The 13,050-nt window shown below is 39.5% G+C and overlaps 1 protein-coding gene across 15 annotated transcripts in view; it reads left to right on the top strand.

Moving 5' to 3' along the window:
- AGFG1 (ArfGAP with FG repeats 1) overlaps positions 1 to 13,050 on the top strand; it is a 68,417-nt gene that overhangs the window by 42,234 nt on the left and 13,133 nt on the right. For 8 of the 15 annotated variants that reach the window (XM_074963883.1, XM_074963887.1, XM_074963882.1 and 5 more), the window contains exons 5-8: positions 618 to 774; positions 10,195 to 10,314; positions 10,996 to 11,067; positions 12,197 to 12,406. In XM_074963883.1, the coding sequence (XP_074819984.1) occupies positions 618 to 774; positions 10,195 to 10,314; positions 10,996 to 11,067; positions 12,197 to 12,406 (559 nt within the window). The remainder of the gene's footprint in view (positions 1 to 617; positions 775 to 10,194; positions 10,315 to 10,995; positions 11,068 to 12,196; positions 12,407 to 13,050) is intronic. The other 7 variants (XM_074963890.1, XM_074963888.1, XM_074963889.1 and 4 more) reach the window with 3 other exon arrangements.

The raw sequence follows: 13,050 nt of genomic DNA, 5'->3' as shown, positions 1-13,050 counted from the left end.
CTGTTGAGGAATTCTGCAAGAAACTTAACTTTTTTTTTTTTTTTTTCTGGAAGAAAAAGAATGGGGATTCAGTGAGAAGAAGGAGCTTCAGTCTACATGGCTCTGAAGCTCTGCTGGGCTTCAAAAATAATTGCAAATACCACATACAGGTTCCATAATATGGAGCCATTTGTTTAGATACCTCTAATTTTCCTGTTTTACATGCATCTTAGTCTCTGGAAGTCTGCTGTGTAACTCCTAAGGTGCACTTCAGTAGGGCTACCTGAAGACTCACACTAAGCCCATGGGGGTTGGGGGGGGAATATGCTCTTGCACACCTTAGGGAGGGGAGGAGGAGGAGGAGGAAAGATTCTTCTGTGTACCAGATTTTAAACTAGAAGCTCTAGATAAAATTACCAAATTTTAACGGGTTCATTGCTTGTTTGTTTCACATAATTGTGGTCTGAATTCTAAAGTTAAGAAACTTGATATGGCTTGCTAACCATGCTCCGTGGCAAAAAACTGTTCAAAACTAGTACCAGAAGTAGCTTATTCGGTCTGTAGCCTTTAGCTGTTTGTGAAGCGTGGTTAAATATTGGCTTTCCTGTTTGTTTAGCTAATTAAAATGTTGTTTGTAGTCCCCTGTTATCGTTAGGTCTCAAGGACAACAGCAGCAGGAAAAGAAACAATTTGACCTCCTCAGTGACCTTGGCTCAGATATCTTTGCTGCTCCTGCTCCTCAGTCAACTGCTACAGCAAATTTTGCTAACTTTGCACATTTCAACAGTCATACAGGTAAGAGTTCTGTGTAGACACTCCCTTCTAATTAAATGTATAGAAACCTGAGGAGTTTTCATTCTTTATGGCTCGTAAATAGGAATGATCTTCTGAATTAGTAAAAGGAGAATTAATATTCTGTGCCTTGAACATTGTTATATCATTTGTTAAGATTTAGCTTCTGGCAAGCTGGAAATCAAGTTTAATAAAGCAAGTATTATTCTAAAGTTTTAAAACTTACACTGTGCATTTCCTTTGCAATAAACAGTATGGGAAACAGAAGAGAATAGCTATAAAATATAGCGTAGTAGTACTGTTTGACATGGATCACATAAATATTGATGTGTACCTGACACAAATTACGTTTGGTCACTTTTTTGTCACTCTGCTTTAATTTTTTTTTCCCTTGAGTTGCTTGTTTATAAAGCAAATGTTTGGCTAGAAGTCAGGAAGCATCAGTGTTGGTGGCAAGAGAGGAGGAGGTGAGTAAAGTAGTGGGAGTGGGCAGAGGCTATGCAAGATGATGTTTCTTCTCTCTGAAAAAGTTGGCAAGATACTTTATGGAAGGGAGTGAAAAATAGTGAACAGACAACTGGTGTGGGTGTCAATGAGGGGGAAGAAGCAATGCTGCCTCACTGAGTATGACAGAACTGAAGGAAGAGAGAACAAACTTGTAGTGGAGGAAGTCCATGTGGCTGGGACTCACTAGTGTGGGGGCAGCAGCAAAAGGAAACAGTTTTTGAGCAAAAACCAGGGGTAGGTGTGGTGGGACAGACTTTTAAATATTTAGAATGGCTGTCTGTAAACATTCCTGAATATTACAGAGGGGGAGAAATAAACCTCAATCCATATAACTTTATCCTAAAGAATAATGACCACTAAGTTGATTCTGAAGAACACTAATAGTTATACGTCAGCAGCCTATAGATATTGAGTAGTGTGTTGCCACTAACCTTCTGTGTGACCATGAGCAAGTACCTACCCTTTGTCCTTGTCTACTTAGATTATGAACTCTTCAGGCTAGGTACTGTTTACTAAAATGTTTAGTACCTAAGGCAGTGGAGCCCCTATCTTGGTTGGTATCTCTGGGATCTACTAAAATTGCTAATACTGAGGAGAAATGCTGCTCATGAAAAATCTTGTGTTCATCTGAAGTGTTGTCATCATAGTTGGCGTGAAATTACAAAGTTGAAAAATCATGGGTGCACACTTCTGGTGAGTTGAATAAGGTATTCGTCACCAGTTTAAATAAAAACATTTATAAATATTTTTTTAAAAACTTTTTTTCAGGCATTCTATTTTAAAGATAATGTGAATGACCAATTTAAAATCAGTAGAATTAAACATGAAGAGTTCTAGCTTATTTTATAAAGCATGCGTAAAACAAAGGCTTTCATGTAAATCAGTTTCTTGGAATGTATTTAAATTGGAATGATGTTTGTTGACCGATTTTTTCAAATTTTAATCTGCAGATTTACATGCTGATTGGCCAGTATTACATAAAACAAAGTTTCACTCCAAGGGCGTCTGGATACTTAAGAAGTCTTTCCTGTAAAGATCCAGCCTAATCAAACCACATTTGTATCCGATTACAATGTACTTGAATTCTTTTTTTTTTTAATAGACCTCAAGAACTGTAAGCCTCTTTTTAGGCGAACTGTTTTTTCATTTTATGCTTGATCAATCTAATACAGCATAAACCATGGTCCATTGCCTCTGTTCAGGACTATCTTACTACTTTTATATAGGTTTGAACAGATACAAAGGAAGATATATCTTTCAAGAGGAAAGACTAAAATTTTTAATGAAGTCAGCTAGTTTTTAGATTGAAATTATTGCTTTAAGTTGTGAATGGGATGAATACCTGAGTACATATCACTGGTGTCCTTTTCTGTAGTAAAGTGCTCTCACTTTCTTGAGATAGTGAATTGAGGAAAACAGTCCCACAGAATTTAGAACCTCGGAGTTTGTTAGGGCTGGTACTTTTTACCTCTTATAAACACATTAAATTATGAACATCTGGTGGCAAATTTTAGATCACTAAGCCAGTTTCTGTACAATGCAAAGTGCCTGCTCACCAGGCTGGCAAGCACCATACCTTAATAAGGACATTTCATATGCAGTAAACTGTTTTCAGTGATCCAGCTCATAAGTCACGTGGCTGAAGCCCTTCTGTTCTATGCCTATCAACATTCTAGTGCCTTTTTCTCCCCTCATGAACTTGGCTTCTACACTTTGGTTGCGGTAACACCCTGTGAAGCTGGTTCTGAAGTTACAGATTTGTCTTTGTGGTTCAAAGGAAGGAGTTGTTGAACTCACGTACGTGTACAATAGCAAACTCTTAAAAGGTCTATAGAATATAATTGGGAATCATTGCACACAAAATTAAGATGTACGTGAACATCTGATAGTAAAAGATACATGGGCAGGTGATTGGCTACAAAGATTGTTGTAGTAGAAGATAGAGGGCTTTGATATATATAGGTCAGCAGTTCTTGCTTTGGCAGCGTACTGATGCTGGTCCATGATGCCTATTTTGTTGATGTGGTAGTGGTTCTGCCTCCTTTACAGCTACTCCTACAGGAGATTGAATATTTTTTTCATTTGGAATATATAGTCTGGCCCCTTATAGAAACCACTGCTGAGGGGCAGCAAGATTAACAGCCTCTGTTATAAACTGTTGCAGCCACAAGGGAATGGGTGAATTTAGTAGCCAGCAGGAAAAAACTGTTGTAATAAGGTACTTCTGCATTGGTTGGGTAGACTGTGGAGACAGTGAGAGCACTCTGTGGGAGGTTTGAGTGCGTGTTGCTGTACTGTTGTAATGCCTGGTAACTGCACAAAAATGTAGCTTCTGATATGCTCCATCTTGTGGAGGTCCTAATGTGCCAAGTAGTACATGGGAACTTGGGCAGAGGGATTATGGAGAAGAGTGGGGCAAAGGAAACTAGTTTAACATATTGTAGATGTGAATTGGGGAAGGAAAACAATTTGAGTACAAATTTACTTAACTGAAAATGTGAAAGTTCACAAGAGTAGTACAGTTTTTTTCTTCAAGTGATTGCACTTATCCATTCCACTCCTGGTGTCTGTGCACCCAAGGCCTGGCAGTCGGAAACTTTTTTTCCCTGAGCTTAGTTTAGTAGTTAGTGTATTTACTATAGTTAGTTTTTTTAATCTGAAAATTTACATGCTGATTGGCATGTTTTTTAACGGTGTTAAAAAGTTAATTTTTTAAAATTATGGTGGTTTGTTCCCTGTTTCAGGGTTCTGATGCTGCTACTGAGGCATGCCCTGGTCTCCAGGCTTCAAGCCGTGTACTTCTTGCTCAAGGCCTGTCAGTGAGCGACCCACACAATAGTTGTCTGAAGTGCCTGGGCAAAGCACACATTGAAGACCTGAATACTATTCAGGACTTGCCATTTGAGGGTCCTTCTCTGTTCTCAGACAAGACAGATAGCAAGCTTCATGGACTTAAGTATTCAAGCCACATTACGCTCCTTAGATTTGTATTCACCTGCCCCAGTCAGAAAGTACTATCAACCTCAGCAGATGCACCATTTTTCTGTTCCAGCTCTTCGATAGTATCTGTCAAAAAAGAAGTCATGGGATTATAGGTACAGGCTTCCTCCTCCTGCTGCTTTGGCTCCAGTTCCAGGTATCTCGAAGGGGATGGAAAGTGCCAGTCATTTCTCCAGACCCAAATTCCTCCTCCCTTTGCCAACCATCTGTCCCTCTTCCTCAGTTCTTGGTCCTGAATTGCTTTGGACCAGTGTGTCTAAAGCACTGTGGAGGTGGGATATACTCAACCGTTAGTTTCTACCCCTTCCTGCTATCCTTCTTTCTCATGCCTCTTCAGGGACCACTCTCAAGAGGAGCTCCCCTTCCAGGAGGATACAGTCTCTCTTGGTTGGGGGCAATATAAAAGATTCCACATCCTCTGAAAGGGAAGGGGTTTTAGTTCCACGGTTTTCCAATCCCAAAGGTGAAGGGGCCAGGTTTAAGGCCAATTGTAGACCTGCATCAACTCAATACATTCTTAAAAAAGATAGCTTCAGTTATCCCTTCCCTGGATCCTAGGGACTGGTATGCTGCCCTCGTCTTACAGGTTGCGTACTTCCTTGTGGCAGTCACTTCCTGTGAGCTTGATTATCTCAGATTTCTGGTAAATCAAAATTATTATTGTCACACTGTCTGGAGTGGTTCATGTCCACGAGTGCCAGCCTCAGGTCAAACTATCAAAAAGCAGGGCAGATGCCCCAAAGTGGTGGTTCTGTAATTAGATTTCAGCTACCCAGTAACACATGTGAACTCCTGGATCACTGTACTAGTCTTACCATGGAGTCACAGACTGTCCCCTCGGGCATTCCAGTCTATCTTGCCACCCAGACAAGCTGCACTTAGTGAAAAATAATTACTTACACCAAAAATCACAAAATACTCAGGTTGCTACCAGTCCCAATAGACCAGTCACTTACCCCAGATCAGTTTGTACCGGACATCTCAATAAAGAGCACGCTGGTAGCTAATCCTATAGTAAACTTCCACCCATGAAGAAATCAACTAAGTTTTTGTCCTACAGTGGCACAGTTAGACTTGATAGTCCTTTTCCTGCCTAGGTTCACAAGTTCAGAACAGGCATTTTTACAATTATAAAGCAAAACTTTCCTGAGAGTATGGGATACAGACATTACAAGTAAGATTAATATATGCAGCAACGTACCAACATTTTGTAGAGTCTAAACACAGTCTTACAAGTCTAGCACCTATCTTGAGTAGTACTAACACACGTGAGCTGGTCTGGTTTCCAGCTATGAATTTTTCAGTGTAGGAGTCAGTGTGCAGATTTGGTAAGAGTTAGCACCTCGGTTACCAGTGTCACAATTATCAGTTCACTGTACTACCATTTGGCCTATTAGCCGCTCTCAGGATCTTTACAAAAGTTATGTCAGTAGTAGCTGCATTCATTAGAAGATCGGGAGTTGAGGGTAGGGGTAAATCTGGATGACAGGCTTGTCAAGGGTCTGTGTCAACTGTAGGTACAGCGCAGTTTATGCCTGATCCAGTCAGTGTTCAATGCTGTGAGACTGCTAGTCAATGCAGAGAAGTCTCCTGTCTCCCTGGTCCAGAGAGTAGCATTTATAGGGATTGTGCTGGACTTTGTTCCAGGCAATTCAATCAATTATTATAGGTAGAAAACATTACCCAGTCACAACAGCACGAAACTGTTTGAGACTCCTGGGGCATATGGCCTCCTGCCTGTATGTAGTTCAATATGCCGGCCTGAACTCCAGAATTCCTCAGAGTAGGTTGGCATCCATCTACTCGCTGCGCCTCCATTAGATAGACTTGGTGATGAGAATGACTTATGTTCTTGCCTCCTTTGATTGATGGACAGGTTCAGCCAATGTATGTGTAGGTGTTCCATTTGCCTGCCTGAAGCTGATGCTCATGTTAGTGATGGATGTGTCTGCCTGGGATGGGGAATCCATTTGGGTTCTCTGCAGACTCAGGATTTCTGGTCCTCGGAACACTTAGCTTTCAGCCCTGCCATTGATGTGTAAAACTATCGGACCGTAGTGCCTGATGTTTCTTGCACATCAAGGAAAAGAGTCTGTTAGTCCTTACATACAACACAGCAGTAATGTTCTGTCTCAAGCAGGGAGGAGCCAACTTTTTCCACTCTATCAAGAGGCAGCTCTCCATTGCTAGCTTGATAGATCTAAAGCTTCTTATTTTTGCGGGTCCAAAATGATCCAACAGACCACCTGATCAGATTGCTTATGAGTCACTGAATAGTCTTGGTCCAGATACATCTTCCATTGGTGGGGTTTCCCCAAGTAGACCTGTTTGTGACAAGGAAAAGTGTCAGCAGTTCAGCTCCCTGCTAGATTGCAGCCCAGGTTCCCTGACAGTCGCTGTTTTTGCTGCCGTGGTCAGGCAGCCCATTTTACACTTTTCCCCCAATCCCACTCATTCAGAGGGTATTACTAAAGATAAGATGTGACCAAGCCAGAGTCATACGTGTGGCTCCAGCTTGAGCCCATGAACACTGGTTCTCCACTCTCTTGGCAGTGTCAGTGAAACCGCCAATCTCACTTCCATTAAACTGAGACCTAATCTCTCAAGGTCATGGGCGCCTACTCCAACTGCATGGATGCTCCGGTGTTAATATTAGAAAGTGATCTTGCTTGAAAGAGGTTCAGGAGGTCCTTCTAAATAGTAGAAAGTTTTCTACAAGAGCTACTTATCTCTCTTAAATGAAGGCATTTTTCCATTTGTTCTTGCCAGTGGTGGGGTATTGCTGACCTGTTCTTTGGTTCAACATATTCTGGACTAATTATTGCACTGAAAACACCAAGGTTTGGCTGTTAGTTCAATCAAAGTACATCTGGCAGCTATTTCAGCATTCCACCCTAAAGATAATCACTATTTTCTCTAATGACATATCTACAAGGTTTTTGAAGGGCCTAACAAGTTCTGTCCTCAGGTACAAGATGGTAATTCTCCATGGGACCGAAATTTGGTGTTTGTCCAGTCTTATGGGTCTGGCATTTGAACCTTTGGCTACTTGCTCTCTGCTGCCTCTGCCAGTGAAGATGATATATTCAGTGGCCATCACTTCTGCCAAAAGGGTAGGAGAAGTATGTGACTTAATGTCGGGGCCTTCCTATATAATATTCTTTACGGACATGGTTAATTTGCATTCTCATCCCAGGTTCATTCCAAATGTGGTGTTTTTTTCCATATCAACCAGTCCATTTGTTTGCCTGCGTTCTTCCCGAAGCCACATTCGAACAGGGAGGGAGGAGCGTTTTACATACCTTGGACATCAGAAGAGCTCTGGTATTCTATTTGTGCAGGACCAGGCACTTCCATAAGTCCTACCAACTATTTGTAGTGTCAGACAGAATAAAGGGACAATCCGTCTCTGTGCAAAGAATCTTTTCTTGGATCAACTCTTATATGTGCACGTGCTATGTCCTGGATAATGTCACCCCACCGATCAGTCACAGCTCATTTGACAAGATCAGTGTGCTTTGATGGTGTTTCTGCCACAGGTTCTGGTTGTAGATGTTTGTAGAGTGGCAACTTCCTCCTCAGTCCACACATTTGCCTCCCATTATGCTGTTGCTCAAAACTCCAGAGATACGGCTAAAGTTGGATGAGGAATTCTCCAATCTCTATTTAAATAGATTCCAATTCCACCTCTTGGTGACTCTCAAGCCACAAAAACGAGTGGAATGCACACGTGCAATAATTCAAAGAAGAAAAAACTGTTGCTAACCTTTTTCTGTAACTGTTGTTGTTAGAGATGCGTTGTACATGTCCATTCCATGATCCGCCCTTCTGTCCCACTACATTGGAGTTCCAGCCAGAAGGAACAGAGTGGGGCTAGCAGTGGTTCTTCCCTTTTATACCTTCATGCAGTGGTGCGTGGCAGCAACGGGTGCTCAAGCCACTCAACGGATACTGTGGAGGGAAAAGGTTTCCAACGGCCATCACTGGGTGCACGGGCACCAAGAGTGGAATGGACATGAACAGCGCATCTCAAAGAAAAACAGTTACTAAACAAGTTAGTTACCATCTTTCCCCCAAGGAGGATGTGGGAATGTGTCACAAGATCCTTATCAGGAGGGGTGACAGACATTCTCTTCGGAAGTCCATGCTGCAAAAAATGTCATGAGTGTTTGAAAATGGCAGTTTTTCTATTTACATACAACTTCTCTTCCCTTTTTAAATATGCAGTGTAAATGTTTATTATAGAATTCTTATATTTTGTAAGATAACTCTTTATTTTCATAGCCAGAATTGTCACAACAACTATACTTTAGGCATCAGCATTTCTATTATAGCTTATTGTTTCCTGGGATTTATAACTTAGTTGTAAAAAGTTGCTTCAGGCACATTGAAAGCACTGACCTGATAATACCACAGAACCTCCAAAGAACCCATTCCCAATTCTGTTATGCCAATGGAAAATCACATCATATTGAGGGGTTTTAGATCAACCTAAAAAAAAAGTAAGTCACTTTAAATTAGAGATTCATGTGTAGGGATTCCCCTCTAGTCATTATTGCTTGCATAGTGTAGCACGTAAATAATGGCTAGAATTTTCAAAGGGGCCAATGAGTTGAACACTGAATTTATATTGATTTTCATTGGGAATTGAGCCCCTGACTCCCTCAACCAACAGCTTACCTCAGTTACCTACAATGTCATGACACAAAGGGAAGGGTTGAGGGCACAATGGGTGTCAATTCTAAATTCCCTTCCTTTGCAGGTTCACTTTTCACACCTAATGTTGATGGACATGCAATTTTTGTTAATTGTCCAGTATTCTTAATATCTGGATCTAGGGGCAAAAAAACCCCTAAAAAGGCCAAATCAATATAAATGCTGTTTTGCAAAAGAAGGCATCTTTAGTATTTCACTGCTTGGTTTGGCTTCGTGTTCTGTTATGTGATTTTTTTTAATTGCATTTTAATTACATAGTGCTTTGAATGCTTTGACAGGTTGAATGACTTCTAAATAGTATGTATCCAAAACAAACTCAGTAGTGACAAATTAAATTCCCTCTAACAATGTTGTACTTCATATATAAATGCTTGACATTTTGAAATGGTGTAAAAATACATCCTAGAAGTAGAACATATTTCACATTTCCAAACCAGACTCGTGGGAGTCAAATAGCCTACCAGACGGATTGGCATTTCACTGGAAAACAGTGTTTGGAAAGATAAAATCTTGTTTGTTTGACTCTTTTAACAGTTACAAATTTGGTGTTCTGTTTTCAGGGCTTTCTGTGCTAGTACTGTTGGTTTAAGATGAATCTGACACTGTGTATGTCTACGCTGCAATCGAAAGCATAATTGCTGTTTGAGTAGGCATGCCCATGCTAGCTGTAATCTAGCTTTTCTAGTGTAGCTAAAAAATAGCAGTGCAGCAGCATAGTATTGGCTTCATCTCAAAGCTTACAAGTATTCCTAGCCCATGCTGAAGTCTGTGCTGCTGCAGCTTCATTGCTAGCCATGCTAGTTAGATTAAAGCTAGCCTAGGTATGTCACCGTTCGCTGCAATTACGCTTTTGATTGCAGTGCAGATTTACCTTTTCTTGAGGTCATGCAGTTACTGTGGGTAATGGCATATCACTCATGCTTTAACAGAAATGAACTATGGAAAAATGAGTGGGAAATTTATTGATACAAACCTATGAAGGAAAACATGAAAGGCTTAAAATAAATTTTGAAGATTAATCCATAGGATGTGTATTATACTTTAGATAAGAATGTGATGCTTCATTTATAAAAAAGAAAAAAATCATGCTCGAGGTAGGACATCATACTCAGACCAACATAACCATAACTTACTTCAGTTAATACGTGTGTTTTTGTTTTCCATGTCCATTAACATGTTTTGTTCCTTTACAATTTACAGCACAGAACTCTGCAAATGCAGGTTTTGCAAACTTTGATGCATTTGGACAGTCTAGTGGTTCGAGTAATTTTGGAGGTTTCCCCACAGCAAGTCAGTCTCCTTTTCAGCCCCAAAATACAGGTAGACTACTAGCACTTCTGATTAATTTTTACAAAATAATCCAGACATACAAGTGAGAAAGTACTTCAGTTTACTTCCTGCATCTGCCTGCTTTAACACAATCATAATCTGAAGCTCTGGGGAAACCTGAAATGAATGCCTTTTTCTGTTTGGTTATTTGGTATGAATTATTTTGTTTTCTTTTTGTTTTACTTTTTTCTGGCACTTTTGGGAAGTCTCCTAATTTATGATGATGTCGCTTATAATTAGCCCTACACATGAAATATTTGTAAGCTTACTGAATGTAACTATATTGGTACTTCTGAATGTCAGGCCACATTTATCTAAAGGAGATTACATCTGTGATTTCCATCTTCCAAGAGAAGATTTCAGTAAAGATAGATAATGCAGACCAGAGTAATACAAGTATTGAATATATTTACCACACAGATGCGTGTTAGCCACTCAGTTATCAGAAGATTTCATGTGTAAGGTCTATTGCTAAATTCTTATTTTGCTTTTCTTGTTAATTTGATCATACTTTAAAACTTTTGCTTGGGCTGACAGTTGCTGTTTGTCTAATCTTTGGCTGACTACTTTTCCTTTTTTCCTTTTGAATGTGGTGTCATTTAAACTTTCTTTTTAATTTTTTTCTCCCTTTTGTTAACTTTAATCCCTTTCACACAATTTCTGGCTATCCAGCGTTCAGAACGCTTTCATCTAGCTGCAGTTTTGGTGAATTTACTTCAGCTTTCCCTCTCCAGGCTGTACACAGTAAGTTCCATTGAGTAGGAAACTTAGTTTTTTGTTTTTATATGCCATTGTGTTTTTTTAGTTCCGCCCTTACATATATTTTCACCAGTCATTGCTTATGTCTGTGCTTGCTTTTAAAATTATCAAATTGCTAATGGTTTATTCATAGTTAATGTGGACTGAGTATTCAACCAAGTGTACTACGTGTACACACGTGTGTGTGCACGCACATACACCTTTTTCTATTAAACTAAAATGTAAATCTGACTTGCGCATATGAACAGAATCCTCTGTCCACAGAGAAGATCTGGAAACTCATAAATGAATACCTTTTTAGAGACTTAAACATAAAATTTGTTGCACACATTAAAAAGCTGGAGCTTTCAAACTGATTCCTGTATTTCGGATCAGCAGAGTGTTAGTATAAATCCTAATAGAGTGATTTATTTACTTGAGTATATTTAATGTGTATCCTAGGAAAATAATTTTTTTTTCTTTGAAAGGAGGGCTCTCAAATCCCTTCTGTTCTTTTCCTTTATCTCCCCTCCAAAAGACTGTGTTGTCTGTCTGAGTGCAGCCATGACATCTGGGAGTAAAGGACTGAGTTAGTCTCTCTGAACCTTGACTTGGTATCCCATTGTGCTACCTCTGGACTTTCAGACTAACCTGTTTTGCCTGCAGTGGTTACTGATGTCTGAAATAGTCAAGCATATTGTACCATTGAGGAAAATAAAGCAACTCCTACTTACTTTGCTGAATTCTTGCAGCAGCAAAAGCTGTATTTTGGATTTATAAAATTAAAGCTAATTTAACTCAATTTTTTTCTAGCTAAATATGTGGTGTTTGAGTTGACTTAACGATGTTGCACTGAAACATAATTTTGCAAGAGCTAATTACGGTGTGTGAAAGCTATTGAATTTTCAGTGTTTTCTTCAGATTTAGAAGTTTATAGATATAAATGTGCTCATTCTGATTCAAGATTAATTTTAAGTGTGTTAGAGGGGCTTTAGTTAGCCTGTGGGATAAAAAACAAAAGTGATGTTACTGCCTGGTGTAACCACCAAGAGGTGGGATGATATTGCCACCAAGCGCAATTGGAGAGACTTTCCTATACCTTTAAAGTATCCATGTTTAACTTATTTTGTTACAGGTGGAAGTGCTGGATCAATGAATGCTAACTTTGCTCACTTTGATAACTTCCCCAAATCCTCCAGTGCTGATTTTGGAGCCTTCAATGCTTCTCAGAGCAACACAACGGCAACTGCTGCCAGTAAAGTTGCAGTGAATAAACCGAATCTCCAGTCAGCAGACAAATATGCAGCTCTTGCTAATTTAGATAATATCTTCAGCACAGGGCAAGGTATTAAAGTTTTTTTTCTTTGACCTGTTATCCTTCATTTTTATTCCTTATGAGGATGGCTGTGCCTATCAAAATGGTAACCAACCATGTTAAGCATGCTTTAAATTGTCTCTTCAGAAAATTCTAATTAACTTCACACTTGCACATTTTAAACTCCTATATTGCCGTGCTGCTTCTTGTAACAAAGCAAATGCTTTAATCTATGCAGTCATTTGCAAAATAGTACTTATCAAAAAGATCATGCTTCTTTTATGAGCCGATCACTCAAAAAAAATTTTCATGAGTGATAAGTATTCTAGTAGTACATTATTCAGGTTTCTGTATATTGCTGGAGTGGGCGACTTTATTCATTCAATCACACCAGTTGCGGTCTAAGATATTTTTTATCTTTACAATTAAAAGCCACCATGATAGCTTCTTTAGATGTTCATATAACGTAAAGCTTGACTAGTCTTTCTCTCTTAAAGGAGATTACAACTGCTAGTGTTTAACGGGTTGGTTTTGTATGCACACTAAGGTAACCATATATTGAACAAGGACGGTAACATGAATTTCATTGGAGTTTAAGTTGGATTCAGTCCAGCATACTACAATGGTAAATAAGTCATGTATATCAGCTCCTAAGCAAAACTGATACAGTATAT

This window comes from Natator depressus, chromosome 9 (assembly GCF_965152275.1).
Source record: "Natator depressus isolate rNatDep1 chromosome 9, rNatDep2.hap1, whole genome shotgun sequence".
In the NCBI taxonomy this organism is placed as follows: Eukaryota; Metazoa; Chordata; order Testudines; family Cheloniidae; genus Natator; species Natator depressus.
Note: the sequence above shows the minus strand (reverse complement) of the source record. Positions and strands in the feature narration are given on the sequence as shown.